Source organism: Panthera pardus, unplaced genomic scaffold (genome assembly GCF_024362965.1).
Source record: "Panthera pardus isolate Hobbes unplaced genomic scaffold, ASM2436296v1 HiC_scaffold_15, whole genome shotgun sequence".
Classification (NCBI taxonomy): Eukaryota; Metazoa; Chordata; class Mammalia; order Carnivora; family Felidae; genus Panthera; species Panthera pardus.
The window spans coordinates 77,913,658-77,935,924 of NW_026526710.1; the positions used below are offsets into that span (position 1 = coordinate 77,913,658).

The 22,267-nt window shown below is 35.1% G+C and overlaps 1 protein-coding gene across 4 annotated transcripts in view; it reads right to left on the bottom strand.

Annotated features, from left to right (window-relative positions):
* CDH19 (cadherin 19) overlaps positions 1-22,267 on the bottom strand; it is a 102,782-nt gene that overhangs the window by 65,468 nt on the left and 15,047 nt on the right. For all 4 annotated transcript variants that reach the window (XM_019438134.2, XM_019438133.2, XM_019438135.2 and 1 more), the window contains exons 2-3: positions 10,343-10,582; positions 6,465-6,759 (exon numbers count right to left, since the gene is read on the bottom strand). In XM_019438134.2, the coding sequence (XP_019293679.2) occupies positions 6,465-6,759; positions 10,343-10,546 (499 nt within the window). In that variant the 5' untranslated portion in view covers positions 10,547-10,582. The remainder of the gene's footprint in view (positions 1-6,464; positions 6,760-10,342; positions 10,583-22,267) is intronic.

A 22,267-nucleotide genomic window follows, 5' to 3' on the forward strand; every position in this document is an offset into this window, starting at 1 on the left:
TAAGAAAGCAAACAATATGTTCAGAGAGCATACAAAGAGCAATCCATCCCAATATCAATCACATTCAAACTCACATGTCCAAAGATATAAATTTCATACAGTTTAATTTTCAAATTAGATATATTTTAAGAAATCAGGGTGTTTGTGTTTCTGAGAATTCTCTGCTACGTGTTGAAATTTATTATTATAATTTATGAGGTCAAGGAGTAAAATTATCTAAATTGAATTCAACCACTTTTTTTGATAGTGGGTAACATACTTATGTCATTTTGATGGTAAATGTTACTAAAGTGAATTTCTTTTTCTACAAGCTTTATTGAGATATAATTGACATACAACATTGTGTCATTATGGCATACAATGTGATGATTGATATACACAAATATATTGAGGAATGATTATCACAATAAAGTGAGTTAATACCTCCATAATTCCAATTTTACTTTCTTGCGGTGAGAATAGTTAAGACCTAATGTCTTGGTAACCTTCCAATATGTAATACTGTAATGTTACAGTTTGACCAATGCTTCCTCATTTTCCCAAGTCCTAGTCCCAGCAATCATCACTCTACTCTGTTTGTACAAATTGAAATTTTTTTAAAAAGTGTACATATAAGTGAAATTATATAGTATTTGTCTTTCTCTCTTTTGCTTATTTCACTTAGCTTAATGCCCTCAAGGTCCATCCATGTTGTCACCAATTGCAATATTTCATGTTTTTTATGATTGAATAATATACCATTGTGTGTATATATATCTATCCCTCTCTCTTTATATATATATATGTGTGTGTGTGTGTATATACCATATCTTCCTTATCTATTCATCCATGATGAACACTTACTTAAGTTGTTTCCATGTCTTGTCTATTGTAAATAATGCTGGAATGCACAGGGAGGTGTAGATATCTCTTTGAGACAGTGATTCCATTTCCTATGATACATACCCAGAAGTGAGTTGGCTGGATTATATGATAGTTTTATGTTTAATTTTTATAAACCTCCATACTCTTTTCCATAGCGGTTGCACCAATTACCATTCTCACTAACAGCGCTCAGTTTCTCTTTTCTCTCTTCATTCTTTCCAACACTTATTTGTCCTTTTGACCATAGCCATTCTAGCAGGTGTGAGGTAATATCTTCTTGTGGTTTTGATTTGCATTTCCCTGAACTGATTAGTGATATTGAGCATCTTTTCATGTACCTGTTGGCCATATGTATTGTTCTTTGGAGAAATGTCTATCCATACCTTCTGCTCATTTTTAATTGGATTATTTTGGGGGATTGCTATTGAGTTGTATGGGGTCCTTCTATATTTTGGATATTAACCTCTTAACTGATAGAGGGTGTAGAAATATTTTCTGCCATTCTGGAAGTATCCTCTTTAGTTTGATGATTGTTTCTTTGTGCAGAAGCCTTTTTTGTTTGATGCAGTCCAATTTGCTTATTTTTCCTTTTATTGCTTCTATTTTTGGTATCTAATCCAGAAAATCATTTCCAAGACCAATGTCAACATTTTTTCTTATGCTTTCATGTCCAATCTTTAGTCCTTAAGTTCATTTTTTTTTTTAATTTTTTTTCAACGTTCTTTAATTATTTTTGGGACAGAGAGAGACAGAGCATGAACGGGGGAGGGGCAGAGAGAGAGGGAGACACAGAATCGGAAACAGGCTCCAGGCTCCGAGCCATCAGCCCAGAGCCTGACGCGGGGCTCGAACTCACTGACCTCGAGATCGTGACCTGGCTGAAGTCGGACGCTTAACCGACTGCGCCACCCAGGCGCCCCAGTCCTTAAGTTCATTTTTATGAGTAGTATAAGGGTCCAATTTCATTCTTTTGCATGTGAATATCCAGTTTTCCCAACACTAACACTATTTGTTGAAATGACCATTGTTTTTCCCCACTGAGTATACTTAGGTAGAGAGTATTGCTCTGGCCAGGACTTCCAATACTATGTCAAAAAAAGTAGGGTGGGCATCTTTGTCTTTTTCATGATCTAGAGGAAAATATTTCAGTGTTTCAATATTGAGTATGATTTTCACTGGGGTTTTGTCATATGTGGCTTTTATTATGCTCAGGTATGTCCTTTTTGTAACTGATTTACTGAGAGCCTTTCTCATCCTGAAAAAATGTTGAATTTTGTCAAGTGTTTTTTTGGCATCTGTTGAGAGGATTATATGATCTTTATACTTTATTCTACTAAGCTGGTATATCATATTTGATTTGCTGTTGTTGAACCATCCTTGCGTCCCAGAGATAAATCCCACTTCATCTTTATATCATCTTCATATCATCTTTTTAATGTGTTGTTGAATTGGGCTGGCTAGAATTTTGTTGACAATTTTTGCATCAATGTTCACCTGAGATACTGACAGGTAGTTTTCCTGTGGTGCCCTTACCTGGTTTTGGTCTCACAGCAATGCCACCCTTGTAAAATGAGTTTGGGAGTGTTCCCTCCTCTTCAAGTTTTTGGAAGAGTTTGAAAAGGATTGGTATCAATTATTGCTTAAAATGTTTGGTAGAACTTACCAGTGAAGCCAACTTATGGTGGACTTATGTTTGTTGGAATGTTTTTAGCTACTGATCCAGTCTTACTAATAATCTGCTCTGATTTTTTTTTCTTGTTTTTTTTTTTTCCTTTAGCAAGAGAGTGGGAATGAGTAGGGTAGGGGCAGAGAGAGAGAGAGAGAGAGAGAGAGAGAGAGAGAATCTTAAGTAGGCTCCACACCTAGTGCAGAGCCCAACATGGGGTTTGATCCCACAATCATCAGATCATGACCTGAGCCAAAATCAAGAACTTGATGCTTAACCTGGAGCCACCCAGGTGCCCCTGATTTTCTATTTCTTATGATTCTGTCTTGGTAGGTTGTATGTTTCTAGGAATTCTGCACTAAGAAATTTCAAAATGGAGTCATCACTATCCGAAGGCTATCTGCAGCACTTTTGATCGTTGTGTGCCTCAACTGACACCCACAGAGTCTCCTTGGATTTTATATCTACCAATATCCTCTGTTCATCTTCCAAACCTCATCTATTCACTTCTGTAGGATTTTCACCTATCCATGTACTCATTCTTTTACTCAATCACCCTAAACTTAAGGTATTGTGGGACTCTTAGCCTATTAGATCTTGTATTTTTTGTGTGGAAGAAAGATAATAATTTTATAATTCCAGACGGACAAGTAGAAAAACCATGTTTTTTTTTCTCAATTCTACTTGGTAGTTCTAGTTTTGAGAGTAATTGCATTTCCAATAGAAATGTAATCAGTAAAAGTCCACTGTTACTTGTGAATAAATATGTTTATTTATGTGTTTAATAAGCAACAAGTAGTTTGTAGTTTTCTTGGTTCTCCCTTATGATGACAATGCTCAAATGTGGATTCCTTTCAGTGCTTCACCAAATAAATTCAAAGTACAGATTCAAATATAATAATTGGTAAATGACTATAATACAATACTAAATAGTTAAGACAACAGATAATAAAATGTTTGCACCTGTTGCTTTGTAAAGAATGAAATAGGTGAGTAGGGAATTTGGAAGCAAGATCAAAACTCAAGAACCTATAAAATGGCAATGATATGGAACGAACATGAAGAACTAAGTATAGGTTCAGGTAAAATCATTCATATTATTCATTATTTAAGCATTGAGATTGAGAAAAACAGAAAAAAATCGCATATACTTCTAAGTGGTTTCTTCAAGGCAAAGTTAAGAATTACAGGAATGCTTCAGAGGGAAACCATCTACACAACAGTTGACACAACAGTGGGGATATTCCTCTCTCTCCATAGTAGGTGACATTTCTGACAACAGTTGACTATTGTTCTCTTTGTCCCTTCCTCCCACAGAAAGGAATAAAAAGTGCTCATTGATTTTAGTATGATTCCATACCGGGTCTGAACCCTGACTGGCACTCTCACAGGATATACTGAATTACACAGATGAACTAAGTTAATATGCACATTAACCTTGAATTTCAAAGCAAAGAGATATGCACTAGCCAAATACCATATAGAACAAACCAAAGTTTTGTGATCTCTGTTGAATCAACCAGCCTCGTGGCGACACTTGATGTCATGATGCAAATACTGTATGTACACACTGCAATCCTTTGCTCTCAATTACTGCCTTTGTCTCATACTTAATGGATAGAAAAAATCACTTATGAACTGGTTTGATATCAACCAAAGTGTTAACCTATTGCAATCTGTCTCCTCTATTATTGCCCTGGATTCCATGGGTCTTTCCTTTCCCAAGAATAGTTTCCCAGGAGCTCCTGAGTAGCTCAGTCCAGTAAGCATCTGACTCTTGATTTTGGCTCAGGTCACAATCTCATGGTTCATGGGATAGAGCCCTGCATCAGACATTGTGCTGACAGCACAGGTGGATTCTCTCTCTCACTCTCTTTCTGCCCCTCACCCTCATGCTCTCTCTCTCTCTCAAAATAAAAAAAATAAACATGAAAAAAAAAGAGAATAGGTTCCCAGCAGTTAAAGCCCCCTTATTTTTCTTCAAAAATACTCTTCTTTGGATCATTCCCTATAGTATATCACTGTGATATTAAATTTCCCATCTTAATAAATGATTAAATAATGATAAGTAACAACAACAAAATCCTCTTTACCTTTATCTCCTTCTACCTAGTGCCTTACATCTCTATTTTTTCCCTGTGGCATAACATCTTTTAAAGTTGGCTAAATTCGCTGTAACTTCCTCTTCTCCACTCATTCACGCAATAGAATAATCTTCAGAATATTGCAGCTGCATCAGTTCAACCAAAATCACTAGGAGCCTCTTACTTGCCAAATCAAAAGTCACTACAGTCAGTACACTTTGATTTTATTTAACAGAGTTGGAGGATCTCTTCCTTTGTAACTCCTCTTTTCATGTCTTTCTTTGTCCTCTATCACTGACCAATCTCATTCATTCTAATTTCCCAGTCAACCCCCTTTTTAATCTGCTCACCTAGTATGCTTTTCTCTTCTCTACCTACGTTCTCTGCCAAGGGGATCTCACCCATCGTCATGCTTACAGACTCGCTCTATCAATCACTCCCATATTGATATAGGCAATTCTTATCCTACCGCAATGTGAATCTTTTTCTAGAATATGGCATGACTGTATTCTTTGTAATCCACTTCAAATATCATTTCCTAAAAGTCCCACCTTCTCCAGTCAATTAATCATCATCATATTTCACTCATAATTAACACTTTCATAATGGAAAGCATCAAGGGTCACCTTATTTAAAATAGTTATTGTTCGCTGTGTTAGAACTAAGATATAGGTTTCATACTAGCAATTACTTCCAAAATTATATTTCACAAAATTTGCTAGTAAATGTTAGGTCCATAATGTATGCTGTTTAAAAAAAAAGGAGGAGGAGGGGGGGGGGGGGAGGAGGAGGAGGGGGAGGGGAGAAATGAAATGTTTCACTGCCTGGCTACCAAACTCAATATTCATGTGTCGTTTACGTCTAATAATAATCGGTCTTGATACATATTCACAGCTAAATTTGTTTATGTTGTAAAGACCTATGTTCTGAATGCACGTAGAAAGAAGTCTTTAAATTGCTTCCCGGACTGTTAAAAAACAAAGAATCAGGAAAATATACAGTAGAATATACACTTTTGGAATTGTTGGCTAATCAATCAGGTGGTTAGGTAAAGCAGTTTTAAAGCATGTTAGTATAACTTAAAATGACCATTACTGAATAGAATTTATCACGCTTAAGAAAATTTTATGAACTTAATTTTACTATATATTGTGCTGCCAACATTTTCTGAATGAATGAATGAGTGGACAAACTTTGCACAGCCACACCATAATTCCCCTCTATTAGAAAGACATTTCTGATTTTCAGTGCAGTCAGTTCTTATATCTTATGGAAACCACTTGCTTCTACAGGCATTATATTGAAGATATTTATAAAAATAACAGTAGGTATGAAAGGAACTTTGAAAATAAATACAGTTGCACAGAGGCGTTCGACCCCTTTTTTTGTTTTTAGTCTTTATGTTCCATGACTTTGAAGCATATAGTACTTTTGTCTTATAAATTGGATTCTATGATTTATACGTGCATATCTTTCCAGATGGCCATGCATACTTTTTTCAGAGACAAAATTATATCTTGTTTTGGAAAATACCTTCTTGTAATGGAGAAACTAGTAAGTGAATAAGCTAAAGAATTTTATAAATCACTAAAAACCACATATTTAACCCTTTTCTTCTATTGCCTTGAAGACTGAGATATTTTAACAAGACAACTAATGTATTAAAATACAGTACCATTGTTTACAAAATTTAAATGATAGTCTAATTTTTAAAATTATTTGACTTAACATGTTTGTAGAAGGAAGTACAAGTGTGGAACTTTAACTAATTCGCTTCCAAAACATTAGCTCAAAAATTTCAATCTGTTGTAATTGTTAATATATCTTTGATGTAAATTAATATGCAATACCTTCTGGAGACATCTCTGGTACAATGGCCTCATAAGGTTCATCTAGGAATTTTGGTTCATTGTCATTGATATCCGAAACTCTGATGACAAACTCAGACTCAGGTTCCACAGCCCTTCCAGTAGTGCTGTCTATTACCTGGGCTCTTAGAGTGTAGAGGGATCGTTCCTCTCTATCAAGCTTCTGGACGGCAAAAATGTCACCTGTTCTCTCATCAATGACAAAAATACTTCCAGCTCCAGCTCCCAAAAGCTTGTACTGGAAAGAGTTGTTTCCATTGTCTAAATCAGATCTTAGCTGCAAGTGCAAAGAGGGATAATTTAGTTTCCAGACATATTTAAATGGACAAATTAATTTTAATGATTTTATTTTCCTGTCTGTTCATTTTCCCCCATGTTAATAACCCCATGCAATTCCCATGGGATATTAAATCAGGTGAAATATTAATTTTAAGATTAAATTGTGTCATCAAGCAGAGGAGTCTGATATTTCAGTATAAGTAACTGTACAAATCTTATTACTCTAAATAGATTATTCTAATTAGAAACTAATAATTGAAAAACAAAGTGCCTTTCATAAATGATGCACACCAAAGTTGGTGGCTCATGTTTACTCTATGATTACATTCTGAGTCACTAAAACCATGCTCTCAAATACTTGCGTTAGATTGGGACCTAGAGACTGATAGGCAGATAATAGTCTAGATAAACAGTGGTATTCTATCTCTAGGTTAAAAACATGTAGGAAATACGAAAATATTACCAAGAAAATAAGGGAGCATGTTGGGAAGGTAACGATAGCTGAGCCATCCATTTTGGCATTTACAACATGCTATAAAATGTACAAATCGTTTTCTATATGATTTCCCAATTTATCCTCATAGTATCACAAGATAAAAACTATTGACATAATCATTTCTACAGAGAAAGAGAGACTGAAAAATGTTTAAACGTTCACAGAGTCATGGTTTTGTATAAGTTTATGATTTAGGTCATGGTTTTGTATAAGTTTATGATTTAGACAACAGGTCTGTCTGACCCCAAGAGCCTCTCCTGCAAACCACTAGGTAAAATGGTCTTTTATGGCTTGAGTTTTGCCAAATTAGATCTAACTCTTTCTTCCCAACATGTTCTATTCAATTGTCAAATATGTCTTTTCTTCCTGGATCCTAATTATTTTTATGTTTAAAAGCAAAGTGAATTTGTTCGTTCATAATGTTAATGGACTTCTGAATTTGCTATATAAAAACAAGGATTATTATGATATAGGCAACACTGGTTGCTTGTTCATATCTAAATTACCTTTACATAAAGAGAAGTATGCCATCATCCTGAAATTATTGTGAATCCCTGGTTTTCTTGATTCATCATTTACAAATAAGCCCTTCTTTACAGTAAGAGCTTCCTGAAAATTTACAAAGCTAACCAAGAAACACAATCTTAAACAAATTCATAACTTTTCTGATAGTTCAAGGTACAGTGGACTAATTAATATTTTTCTATGTGATTGTGTGGAATACCTGAAGGTAGCTACAACAATTAATTTTAATAATGTGTTGAATAACACGGCTATTCAATGAGAGAAACAGATTGGGAATAGTAATAATAATGCTATAATAAAAGATCTATAGCTCTTTTAATGTGATGGTTCTTCACTACTCATAAGATAAAAAGGAAGTCTCCATGCCTTACTGATAAGAGATTAAGGGAAACAAGTGTCCTTTCCAATAATTATATCAAAGGAAAGTTACGTATGTCCTATGTTTTTCAGGTATCATTTTAATATAATTTGAAAATTTGATTCAATATTAGGATGATGATAAGTCAAATTTAGTAATGAGTAAATGTATTCCAAGTATCTGCACAGTATAATTTTCATAGATCAGTGAGTTTGGTCCTTTCATGGACCCATTTGAAGTAAAAAAAATAAAAATAAAAAAAATATGTATATATATATTTACTTAAATATACATGAATATATATTAAGTATCTGCCTTTTAAGGTCACAAAATTCGTAAGTTAAAGACATTTCAATTTCATGAATTCTAGTGTCATGATATTTTCTTTCTTTTTAATTTTTTAAATGTTTTTATTTATTTTTTATACAGAGAGACAGAGCGTGAGCAGGGGAGGAGCAGAGAGAGAGGGAGACACAGAATCTGAAGTAGCTCCAGGCTCCGAGCTGTCAGCACAGAGCCTGACTTGGGGCTTGAACCCGCAAAGTGGGAGATCATGACTTGAGCCAAAGTGGGACGCTCAACCAACTGAGCCACCCAGGCGCCCCTCCAGTGTCATGATATTTTCTATATTTCTATTCAAAACTACTTTTTTCAATCAGACAATTACCATTGATTTGGCAAATCAGTATGCCTTTACATTTTTACTTAATTGTGCTTTCCAAACCTAATCTCTGTTAACAAATAGCGCAAAAAGAAAGTCATCTTGGACACATCAGCTACATTTTATTTTCACCAGCTCTTTAATGACAACACCTAGGTATTCATTATTACTCTCTTTTAAAGCAGTTACCTGTGTGTTATTTAAGTCGAATGACAGTGTTTCAAGGCAAAACATCCGTTAGAATATTTTCACAAGTATTTTTATAGAATGAACAAATAGGCAAAACCAACCACCACGTGAACGGAACAGGAGATGTGCCGGGAGCACCGGGAGCACAAAAACACAAACTAGAAAATGTGACAGTTAGCCAGGGAGGTAGTCTCTGCTCTGACTGTACTGAGGCACTTCCCTGCAGAGTCTCATTCACTAAAAGTTCCCCGTCTGTGTGAGTCTGTCACCCCACTCACTGATGGCAGAGCATATGGTACTCCGTGGGCTCCACCGCAAATGCGACTAGAGACTCAGTTAACCAGCAGACACTTAACTATGGACCTCATTTGTGCCATCCTGCCTGTGATTTACCTGGAGTCATCTTAGAGAATAAAGAGATGAGAAATCTGACTCACAGCAGGAACACATACATGCACAAACGTTTGAAATCTGTTTGCATAAGATCCCAACCTAAGCCTTTGGTAGAGTATACACATACACATTCACCAGAGGTGATAGACGAACTCCTCTGGAATCTGGACATCGTGCTAACGCTGAAGCTTTCCTGAAAGGGCCAGGGAAAGGGAGTTCATGAATTTTGAGTGCTTCACCCTTTGGGCCCAATTAAATTTTAGTGCCAGTTAATTAGTGGTTAAACTTATTTCAGTTCATTCATCTAGAGAAAGATCCTTAGAAAAAGGACACGGTATTGTAATTACCTCTGTTTAAAGAATATTGAATGATAATAAAAACCAAAAACATAAATAGGGAACATTCTATCTCATTAGGAAATTTAAATATATATATATCTTAAAGATATATACATATATCCTACAAGAAAGTAAAAAATAATTATTCTTTATACTTCATAATCAAATGAAGTGTGTATGCTCTTGAAGCTACTTAACTGTAAAAGGGCTTGGTATTAATCTGCTTCATGAAAAATTAATGATGGGTAAATCAACACCTACTGAGCATAGTAGAAACTCAGGCTAAATACTGTTGGTAAACATTATTATTCTCAGTGTGGTTGCTTTGATCCATTACCAAAAATAACACCATCACATTTCCAGATGTTGATAAATGAGGGCTCTATTTTCATATGGGAGACAAAAGTGAAATTCGAAAATCAGAGGTTTCCTTCCTCCTTAAGTTTTCCAGGTATTTTAGGTGCTTGAAAATCAGAAACAATTAATTAGGTCGATGGCTAAAGCTTCCTAAGGGTTCCACTGAGAAAATGTACGACGCATCAAATGCCTTAAAACTTCCTCAACCCATCCATTTAGATTTACATAATAGTATTTCCTGTAACACTCTGATAAAATCAGTACCTGGCCAATGTGATAATTAGTCTTATTCATTTCCTCTGGTACAAAAAACTGGTTCCACATCCAACCACGCTTCACTCTCAAATGAGAATCCACTGGGTGCTTAACTTCCTCTGTTTGAGAGATTTCTGTTGCCATAAAGCAAGGCCATAGGAGAGAAATTCCCAACGTAAAAGGCAGCAATAAGCAATAATCCATTCTGCTCATTTGATTCCAACTGGTATTCTTCGGAGGAAACAGTAGCTGCAAACAAAAATTGTGTGTTCCTTTAGAATCTTTTTACGCATTAGGTATCTTACATATTCTGAAAGAACAAGAAACACAACAAAATTTTACATTTAAAATAACATTTGCTCACATAATTGCTAAAGAAAGGATAGAACTTTTGCATCCATAAAAGTAGGAACAACAATATACATTTAATTTATCATCCAATTACGCTTGTTATATTTTGCAGCTCAGCAATAATTTGAATGGCATAATTAGAAACTTCTGCCCAAGCACTGTCCATTTTAAGCTGTAGTCATAAATCTGCCTGAAGGTTGAAAAGTTGATCTGGCAATCTCCTTGATTGACAGTTGATACTGAAATTAGATTTTTTTTCTTTAATTTAAAAATTCTATCTCCGTAAAACTCAAACTACCCCATTAAAACAAGTCAAGGCAGGGGGAAAATGTAATCTTCTACTCCCCTTTTTCAGTAGCAATAAATTTTCTTACCCAATTTCCCAAGTTATAGCATTTTATCTAGTATTAACTAGACAAAATGACAACTCATCTTGAAACCTGGAGGATTTCATAATCAGTTATGCTGAAGTTATAAAACACTCTGTGAATAGAAAACCCGTGCAAGATATTTACCATTTTATATTATGAAGGGTATGAAATGGTTTTCATCTTAACAAAGAGACGATGCTATTTTTAGAAAATAAATACAAAAATATTGTGCCTGAGTACAAATGTCTGATTATTTATGATATAGAAGATGGAGAAAAAAGATATCTTCTAGGGGCATCTAGTTGGTTGAGCATCTGACTCTTGGTTTCAGCTCAGGTCATGTTCTCAGGTTCATGGGATCGAGTCCCATGTCGGGTTCTGCACTAGCAGAGTGGAGCCTGTTTGGGATTCTCGGTCTTCCTCTCTCTCTGCTCCTGTCCTCCTTGAGCTGTCTCTCTTTCTCTCAAAATAATAAAAAAAGAAAGATATCTTCTATTATTTAAATATTAAAAGAGAAACTCTAAACTATTGAATTTTACAGGTAAAACTTTCCATTTAATGGATACTGATCATGCAATTCTCTTTGAAATGACTGGTAATTCTCACCCTTATAGGAAATGGAATATCTTTGCACTTACCGCATTGACACAGCACCTCGATATAACCAAATTGGATTTGTTTCTTTGGGACTCATGAAGAAAAATAATTTTGTCAAACCTACAAAGAGTTTAACACTATACAATCAACAGAAAATTCAGAGTCCCTATTTCTGTTACGAGTTTCCTGTATGATTTCACTTTGAATCTTCTCCACATATTTTTGAACAACCCTTGAGAGATATTTTAGGGCTTTGGCTCTTGTTAGAAGAGTTGTTAAAAAACACCTAATTAAGACAGAACACATTGTCATAAATGGGCATTCTGTGGTGCCTCTCCTTCAAGCAGATGCATTCTTCGTTATATATTTACTTAATGAAGGTCATGAAATTCAACTGATGTGAAAACTAAAGATGGATTTCATCCTAATGTTGAATATTTGAAATCCAAATAATGTCTATTGTTTAGAAATTGTGAATCTATATTTTTGATACCCAATAAATAATGAAAGCAGTCAGAACAAGCTCAGTTTCCTAATGAGGATGCTATTTTGTATAAATTTGGAAAAGTATCACTAACAGTGATGTGAAGTTATAATTATAGTGTTGGGTAAATACATTTATGTCAACTTTATGTTATTATATTTTCATTCATCTAGGAAAAAAAAGTGAGGGGTTTTAGGAAACATGCTGTACTAGATTCAAAGATATTTAAAACACACAAGAATAAGTATAAAAAAGGACATTATCTAGAACCTGATTTGCACAAACCTATTTTTTTAATATTTCAGGGTTTTGTTTTAATTTTAGTTAACATATAGTGTAATATTAGTTTCAGGAGAATTTAGTGATTCATCACTGACATGTTATACCAGTTCTCATCCCAAGCACCCTCCTTAATACCCATTAACCATTTAGCCCCTCCCTCTGCCTACCTCTCCTTCAGCTATCCTCAGTTTGTTCTCTGTATTTAAAAGTCTCTTATGGTTTGCCTCCCTCTCTCTCTTTTTTTTTTTTTTCCTATGTTCATCTATTTGGTTTCTTAAATCATAAATATGAGTGAAATCATATGGTATTTTGTCTTTTTATGAGTGACTGACTTCACTTAGCATAATACACTCTACCTCTGTCCATGCCATTTCAAATGGCAAGATTTCATTCTTTTTGATGGCATGGTAACACTCCATTGTATATATATACCACTTCTTCTTTATCCATTCATCAGTGGATAGACCTTCAGGCTCTTGCCATAATTTGGCTATTGTTGATAATGTTTCTATAAACATTGGGGTGCATGTGCCCTTTTGAATCTGTATTTTTGTATCTTTTGGATAAATACCTAGTAGTGCAATGGCTGGCTCGTAGCAGAGTTCTTTTAACCTTTTGAGAAACCTCCATTCTGTTTTCCAGGGTAGCTGCACCAGTTTGCATTCCCATCCACAGCGTAAGAGGGTTCCCCTTTCTCCACATCCTCACCAACACCTGTTGTTTCCTGTGTTGTTAATTCTAGCCATTCTGACTTGTGTGAGGTGGTATCTCACCGTGGTTTTGATGTATTTCCCTGATGATGAGCAATGTTGAGCATCTTTTCACGTGTGTTAGTTATCTAGATGTCTTCTTTGGGAAAATGTCTATTCATGTCCTCTGCCCATGTCTTTACCGGATTATTTGTTTATTGGGTATTGAGTTGTATCACGTTTTTATACATTTTGGATATTAACCCTTTTTAGATATGTTGTTTGCAAATATCTTCTCCCGTTCCATAAGTTGCCTTTGAGTGTTGTTGATTGTTTCCTTTGCTGTGCAGAAGTTTTTATCTTGATGAAGTTCCAACAGTTCATTTTTGCTTTTGTTTCCCTTACCTATGGAGACGTGTCTAGTTAGAAGTTGCTGTGGCCAGGGTCAAAGATATTGCTGCCTATGTTCTACTCTAGGATTTTGATGATTTCCTGTCTCACATTTAGGTCTTTCATTCATTTTTAATTTATTGTTGTGTATGGTGTAATAAAGTGATCCATTTTCATTCTTCTGCATGTTGCTGTTCAGTTTTCCCAACACCATTTGTTGAAGAGACTGTCTTTTTTTCCATTGGATATTCTTTCCTGCTTCGTCAAAGATTAGTTGGCCATAGAGTTGTGGACCCATTTCTGGGTTTTCTATTCCGTTCCATTGATCTATGTGTCTGTGTTCGTGCCAGTGCCATACTGTCTTGATGACCACAGTTTTGTACTGTAACTTGAAGTCCAGAATCATGACGCCTCCAGCTTTGCTTTCTTTTTCAATATTTCTTTAGCTGTTTGGGGTCTTCTGTTGTCCCATACAAATTTTAGGATTATTCCTTCTATCTCTGTGAAAAATGCTCGTGTTATATTGACAGGAATTGCAACAAATGTGTAGATTGCTTTGGGTGGTATAGACATTTTAACGACATTTTTTCTTCTAATCTACGAACATAGAATGTTTTTCCATTTCTTTATGTCTTCTTCAATTTCTTTTACAAGTGTTCTGCAGTTTTCGGAGTACAGATCTTTTACTTCTTTGGTTAGGTTATTCCTAGGTATCTTATGGTTTTTTGGTGCAATTGTAAATGGAATTGATTCCTTGATTTCTCTTTCTGCTGCTTCATTATTGTGTATAGAGATGCAACAGATTTCTGAATGCTGATTTTGTATCCTGCGACTTTATTGAATTCTTGTATCAATTCTAGCAATTTTTTTTGGTTGAGTCTTTTGGATTTTCTATATAGAGTAACATGTTGTCTTGAATAGTGAAAGTTTGACGTCTTTCTCATCAATTTGGATGCCTTTGATTTCTTTATGTTGTCTGCTGACAGTACTACGTTAAATAACATTGGTGGAAGTGGACATCCCTGTCTTACTCCTGACTTTAGTGGGAAAGCTCGCAATTTTCCCTACTGATGATGCTATTGGCTGTGGGTCTTAATGCATACAGGGTCTTTTGCACATGGCCTTTATGTTGTTGAGGTATATTCCCTCTATCCCTCCTCTATTGAGTGTTTTTATTAAAAATGAATGCTGTACCTTGTCAAATGCTTTTTCTGCATCTATTGATATCGGATGGCTCTTACCCTTTCTTTTATTAATGTGGTGTATCGTGCTGATTGATTTGTGAATATTGAACCACGCTTACAGCCTAGGAATAAATCCCACTTGATCATGGCAAATAATTCTTTAAATGTACTGTTGGGTACAGTTTCCTAGTATCTTGTTGAGAATTTTTGCATCCATGTGCATCAGGGATATTGGACTGTAATTCTCCTTTTTCTTGGGGTCTTTGTCTGGTTTGGGAATCAAGGGAATCTAGCCCCATAGAATGACTGTGAAAGTTTTCTTTCCATTTTAATTTTTTGGAACAGTTTGAGAAGAATAGGTATTAATTTGTTAAATGTTTGATAGAAGTCCTCTTGGAAGCCCTCTGGTCTTGGACTTTTGTTTGGTGGGAGATTTTTGATTACTGATTTCATTTCTTTGCTGGTTATTGTTCTGTTCAAATTTTTTATTTCTTCCTGTTTCAGTTTTGGTCATTTATATGTTTCTAGGAATTTATCCATTTCTTCCAGAATGTTCAATTGTTAGCACCTAATTTCTCATACAATTCTCTTATAATTGTATTTATGTTGTGTTTGTTGCGATCTCTCCTCTCTCATTCATGATTTTATTTACTTGAGCCCTTTCTCTTTTATTTTTGATAAGCCTGTCTAGGGGTGTATCAATTTTACTAATTCTCTTAAAGAACTAACTCCTAGTTTTATTGATCTGTTCTACAGTATTGTTTCTATATCATTTATTCCTGTTTTCGTCTTTATTATTTCACTTCTTCTGCTGGCTTTAGGCTTTAGGCTTCATTTGCTGTTTCTTTTGTACAAACTTATTTTTATAGTTACATTTTTTTATCAATCTGTGAAAATATTTCATGATAATTCAATATCTTTAAATGATAAAAGAGAAACTATTGTGAATTTCATTAGTTGCAGAAGTTTCTTTGTGGTTATATAAAAACATACCCTATTTTTGGTCATGTCATGTATACTGAAGTATGTTGGTGTTGGATATAACATGACATCTAGAATTTTTTTTAAAGCATTTCAGAAAGAGTAGGAGCATTTAGGAGCAGGTAAAACCAAGCACAGTCTTGATAATTAATTCTTGAAATTGGGTCATGAGCATTGGCATAGCTATTATTTTATTCTTCACTTGTATTTAAAATTTGTATACTAAAACAACAATAATAATTTATTCTGTACTTCTTAAATCCATATGGTGGACAAAAATCATTAAACAGTTTAATATCAGATATTGATGAAAATGCATGAAGAACAGACTCCAATACAATGCTGATGAAACTGAAAATTTGGGCAATCATTTTGAGGAATAGTTTGGCCAAATCTATTATATTTAAAAATTAGTTTAGGGGTGACTGTGTTTGTGAGTTTGAGCCCCCTGTCAGGCTCTGTGCTGACAGCTCGGAGCCCGGAGCCTGCTTCAGATTCTGTGTCTCCCTCGCTCTCTGCCCCTCCCCTGCTCATGGTCTGTCTCTGTCTCAAAAATAAACATTAAAAAATAGTTGAATGTATAAACTAACAGCTATTTTTTTTACTGCTTTATACATAGAGAAACCTTCAAATTTGTCCACTATGAGGCAAATACAAATTGGATTAATTTGGAAAAAGGATATGTGAAAAAAAAAAAAAGTTCTAATCAGGGTATTATATGATACCAATTATAAAGTGTTTCAAAATTATACGATGATGCCCTAAAAGACTATTGTCATACACGGATTTTGTAAAGTCTAGGAAAAGAAAAATGATATGCAAGATTTATTATGGTATTTATACCATGACAGTAGGAAAAGAAACGGGTTTAAAGAAATTGAGAAATCTCTGTCACGTTTTTCTCCCTCTAAATAATCTCAAGTAAATATGTCAAATAATAACACTCATTAAATTTCTATCTTATATGTTTTTCAGATAAAGTATATGACTGAAGTGTTTTACAACTAAATTTAAAGTTAAAAGTTAAACTATCTTATTTCATAGTCCTAAATCATAATAAAACAGACATGAATACACTTTTATTTGAGCCTCTTACTATACAAATACAATAATGAAATGCAGTAGGTATGTGTGAATTATGAAATATTATGGCTTTGTTTATACTCTTCTAGATGCCAAATTATCTGTAATGGTCACACATTTCAGGGGAAGGGAAAATGTTTCAAATAATGGTCCACTTCTGATTGAAGAGTGTTGACAGCTGTCAGCAGGGCCAGACTGAGAAAAGTTCAAGGCAGAGTCTGGGCTAATAAGGAAAAATGTTATCAATTAGTGTGTCTGAAATGGGTCCTAGAGAAACAAGGAGTGACATTTCCGCCCTAAATCTGCAGTCCTGTTATATTTTCCAGTCAGGTGAATGTGGGGGTTAAAACCCGCATAATATTTCAATATGGAAAAATGCTAATACTGTGTCTCCTGGTAATTTGTTTAGATTAATTTCATTTCCAGTCCCTAGGCATATTTATAAATATTAAGTAAAAAGTAGAATGAACTATATTTCAAAATACATAATGTATAAAAAGTAAATGACATTGCTATTAACACAAAATTACATAATAAAATGATACTAATCTCTGAATAACAGTATTATAGTAAGTATCAACATATTATGTCCAAGTAGGATCATATAATTTGAATATTAGAAACTGTATTTTCTCTAATGTATTGCATCCCCATATGAAGAAATTTATATCGAGACATTTTGAGTGACCTGTCCAGTAGCAAATAATTATTTACCGGTAGAGATAAGACTGGAAATGTAATCTTAAGGGCACAGAGTATATACTGTGCCTTACTGAACGGAAGAAAGAAAACACGTAGATACCTAACAATGTGCATGACATCTGTCAGTGATAGTTCACCGTATTTGAATTAACTAAATATCTATAAATTGCATTTTAACGTCTGGACCAATCTTGAAACTAGACATAATAAAATGTTTTCCGTTATCTCCTTTTAGAGTACCTCTCCCCGCTTCTTCTAAAGATCATTGAGGTCAAAAAAAGGGAAGAATAAGTCAGAATGATGGATTTGGTGTCTGTGTGGGAGAAGATAAAAGTTGAAGCTAGAAGAATGTGGATTGGATAAATGTAGAAACTTGATCCTATTTGTGATCTTTTTAAAAATCAAGTGAAACTTGGCAGCTTCATAGAGTGACACCACCCATAAAGGCTTTCGAAGGGCTTTCTCGGAACCGCTAATAGGAAATATAGAAAGAAATGTAAGTGGATATAGCTTGCATACGTAAGTGAGAAGAAGCGATATTTCTGGACCAAATTTGCAATAAAACGTGTGCCAACTCTTTCTCTGTAGAAGTAGACGTAAAAGGTCTTTCTTTGTCACATTTATAAACTCTCGTGAAACATATTTTGCATATTGACTGGCACAAATAAAAGCATTTTGCTACAGGTAAAGCAATACGAAGTCAGAGTGCCCGTGTAAGAGTCTCTCAAGCCCTCTTTGGCATCACGGCCTTCCCCATTCACTATTTGTGTCATGTCTTGAGTTGTGGAGCCATTTCATCCCTGGGTTGGCTTCTAGGAACTCTGTTCTCAGCAGTGGAGAGGACTGTGGATTCTTGAGCACCATATTCAGTGTTAAACAATGACAAGATTGAGCCTGAATGTGAAAACATTCTAGAAGGAGAAGAGACAGATTCCAACCGATGAAACACCCACTGGCAAACTCTCGTTTTAAAAAAATCTGGTATCCCACATTTTTCCACCTTCCACAAGCTACCAAAACATGATGTCTCATCATTTCAAGGCTGAATTGCTACATGTCTGCGCACCGAAGATTTGCCTAAAACCATTTTTGGACCGTGTCCTTCATTACACGTTGCCAATGCAATTACTCTGCATGGGACTTAATTATATCTTTGCCATATTTGTAGTGATTTTAATTTGGTCACTGCATGTACATATGTTATTTCTTACACTTACTTTTCTGTGTGGCTGCAGTCAAACCTGTAAAATATTTTCTTTAGTGAAGTTTCTTTTTTCTCTTAATGTTCTTGTGAAAATATATAACATAGAACAACAAAGCAAAAAGAAAAAAAAAACAAGAACGAGAAAGCAATACTTTACTTCCAATATCTGACAAAATATCACTTACATTATTCGAGGAGATAAAACTGCACATATTTATCCATGCTTTCAGTTTCACTGTGTAATTGAAAAACACTGGGAATTCCCTGAATACTCTAAATCTATTCATTTGGAGAGATATACAAAATTGGTCTCACAGTTAACAAAGAAACAAGTGAATAAAAACAAATTTCAAAATTCATATTAACATCATGCTATTCAGCCATTACATATGGTGCTGTAAAGTCATTTAATGATATGGAAATATGGCTGTAATGCTTCGATAGGTGAAGGAAATAAGTTAAATGCAAAGAAAATGAATCCATTAATTTAGGAAAAACTTATGTTGACAAATTCAGTGGAGGGAGCCTGAAAGACGATGCCCTCAAATACAGGTAGTAATCATATCTGCACTGAGAAATTATAGATCAATTAAAATTTTCCTCATGTGTATCACATTTTAATATTTATTACATGTCTACCTATAATTATGTAATAAATTATAAGACTGGGACGCCCGGGTGGCTAGGTCGGTTAAGCATCTGACTCTTGATCTCAGCTCAAGGTCTTGATCTAAGGGTCATGAGTTCAAGTCCCATATGTGGCTCCGTGCTGGGAGCCTCTTTAAAAACAAACAAACAAACAAACAAACAAACAAACAAACATGTTACACGAGTTTATTTGGGGTTTATTTAGTACCATCGTGACGATCAAGAGACCACTATCGGCTGTCTCTGGGGCTGTTCTCCAGAGGCAGGTTGGTGGGTTGACGAGCCAAGGAAGGACTGAATGACTACACCAGCTGTACCACTAGCTGTGTGTCTTGACAGAAGTCTAAACTCTGGCTGCCTACTCATCTCATTTGAAAAACGAAGACCATGCCAGCGACACTCCCATGGAGTCATCTTGATTAAATGAGTCCATGTGCCTAGATATTGTCCGGCACCTATTGTTATGTAAGTGCTTTTAACTACATAAAAGTAGCTACCTATAAGTGGGTGATGACAATCTATTTCTCAACTTCAAAATATTCAGCTGTTATTTCTTCAAACAAGACAGACATATGAAAATAAAAGCCGTTATAAATGGCCATCACAAAATGCGTAGGATACATGGCACGTAATGCATGGGTTCTACATGTATTCTCAAATGGTTTGAAAGTCTTTTTTTTTTTTTATTCTGGAACATGGCTATGTGACTGACAAATAAACATTGTCATGCTTGCAATAGTATGTGATAGTGTATGGATGTATACGGGCAGAAAGCAATCCCAGCGTGACTCAGAACGATTATGTTTTCAAAGAAGACTAATTATGACTTAAGGGATGGAAAATATTATAATCTATGCACTTATACAGTTGGTAACTGAATCTAATTATGAATTGTCTTTTCTATGACCTCGTCTTAGTTACATAAAGATAATTATTCCATCTGTGAAAACTTATAAAAATATAATGTCTTCTGAAAGGCTTGTGGAAAGCTAAAAAACTAAGCTCAACTAAGCCAGCTCCTCATAGGGAAAAACAGATGGCCATTAATATAATGTCTCCATCTTTAGAAAACTGTTGAGTGGCTTGGTCAAAATGATATATCAAAAGCCTAATAATTTGCGATGGTCAGGAAATCCTGAAGCTTAGGGGAGAAAGGAAAATTCCCAAAATCATGGTTTCTAAAATGCTACTTAATAAAAGTAAGATAAAACACTTCTCTCCCACAATTTAATTAAGCATGTCTAACTTCTGATATTAAGATCCAAATGTGTTAAGTAAGCAAATTTTATAAAACCTCAGTGCGAAACAAATAATAAAATGCAGCTCTTAGGGCTGTGAGCAGTTAAATTATTACAGGGGAAGTATTCTTTTCCTTTCTCTCAAAATGAGAGAGAGAGAGAGAGCACACAAGTGGGGGAGAGGGCAGAGGGAGGTTGAGAGACAGAGACAGAGAGAGTCAGAGAATCTTAAGCAGGCTTCACGATCAGCACAGAGACTAACGCGGGACTCAGGCTCACAACCATGAGATCATGACCTGAGCCACAATCAAGAGTCAGGCACTTAATCGACTGAGCCACCCAGGCGCTCCCCCACCTTTCTTTTAATTTAAGGAGTTATGTGTTTATAAAAGGGGGAAAAATGCAGACTTTGAAATGTCTATTAAGAGTCCCCTTTTATTACATAAGTACCTTTATAATTACTGTTAGAGCAGTAGCATGGGTGGTTGGTGACAGGTTATAGACTATATCTTGAACTCGAATTTTTTTTTGTCAAACACTACCTCAATATTCAAAAGGTACTGTATATTTGTGGAAATCTATTTAACCCCTGTCCACTTACTGAAATACAAAAACAACTATCTTGAAACTGTTAGGTTGTTGTACTCTTTCAGCTGAAAAATCTTGGGAAATCTGTATTGTCTATTATGTTGTTTCCCATGTTAATGTCTGCCTTTATATTTAACTCACATACACATATATTTTTATTTTAATCCTTTTTAAATTAATCATTTAATATGATATTAGCTTTTAATTAAATATTTTGAATGTTTGAATCAGTGCTTCAAGGCCATCTGCAATTCCAGACCCTGGGATGTTGCTTCCCTGGATCTACTGACTCAGGCCCATGACTGTTTGTCCCTCACTTCAAGGTGCCAGTGTATCCCAGTGTATCCCAGACTAATCACGGTCTGCAGAAAAAGAGATGAGTCACAGAATCGGTAATACGGAAACAGCATTGACAACGTTTGATGACCGACTGGATTTCAAGAGAGACTGTCTAGGGAATGTCAAAGGTAGGCTTCGAAATACTAAGGTATCTCCCTGCAAAACTTACAGGTGAAGATTCTAAGTGGGCACTTGGGGATTCCATACTCAGAATTGTAATTGTTGTCATGGGATGTTTCCTTTCACTCCATTGCTGTAAGAAAGGCTTACTTTTAATTCTTTAGGATGACGTAATCCATCCCTAACCCCGGGATGATTAGCAAGCTGACATGGTTAGGAGGAGAACATGACCTGAGAGTAAAAAAAAAAAAAAAAAAAAAGAACTAACATCTTTTGGTCACTGTGGTACACATACTATTGTATACCAATATCTCTCCTACAATTTGGCTGGGTTATGTGATTAGCTTTCTAACCATTTATAAATAAAGGTGATGGCTTATCACTTCAGACCTGGAGCAGTGAAAGACCTGTGAATAATTATTTTGTCTTTCTCTCTCCCTTCTCTGGCAATCAGATGCTGTAGTTATGAGATGATAGAACCTCAATCAAGGCAGGGGCACTGGCAACTGTGTGGAACTGAATATTGTACCCCCATGAGTCTCATTAAATATTTGTGGTACGAGGTTACTTGACTACATAGCCTAGCACCTTAATAAAACCCCCAACTATATTCCTGGAACCATACGAGGTACTTCGTGTTTCCTCTTGTTAATTTTCTTTGTAATCAGTGAGATATTAATTGT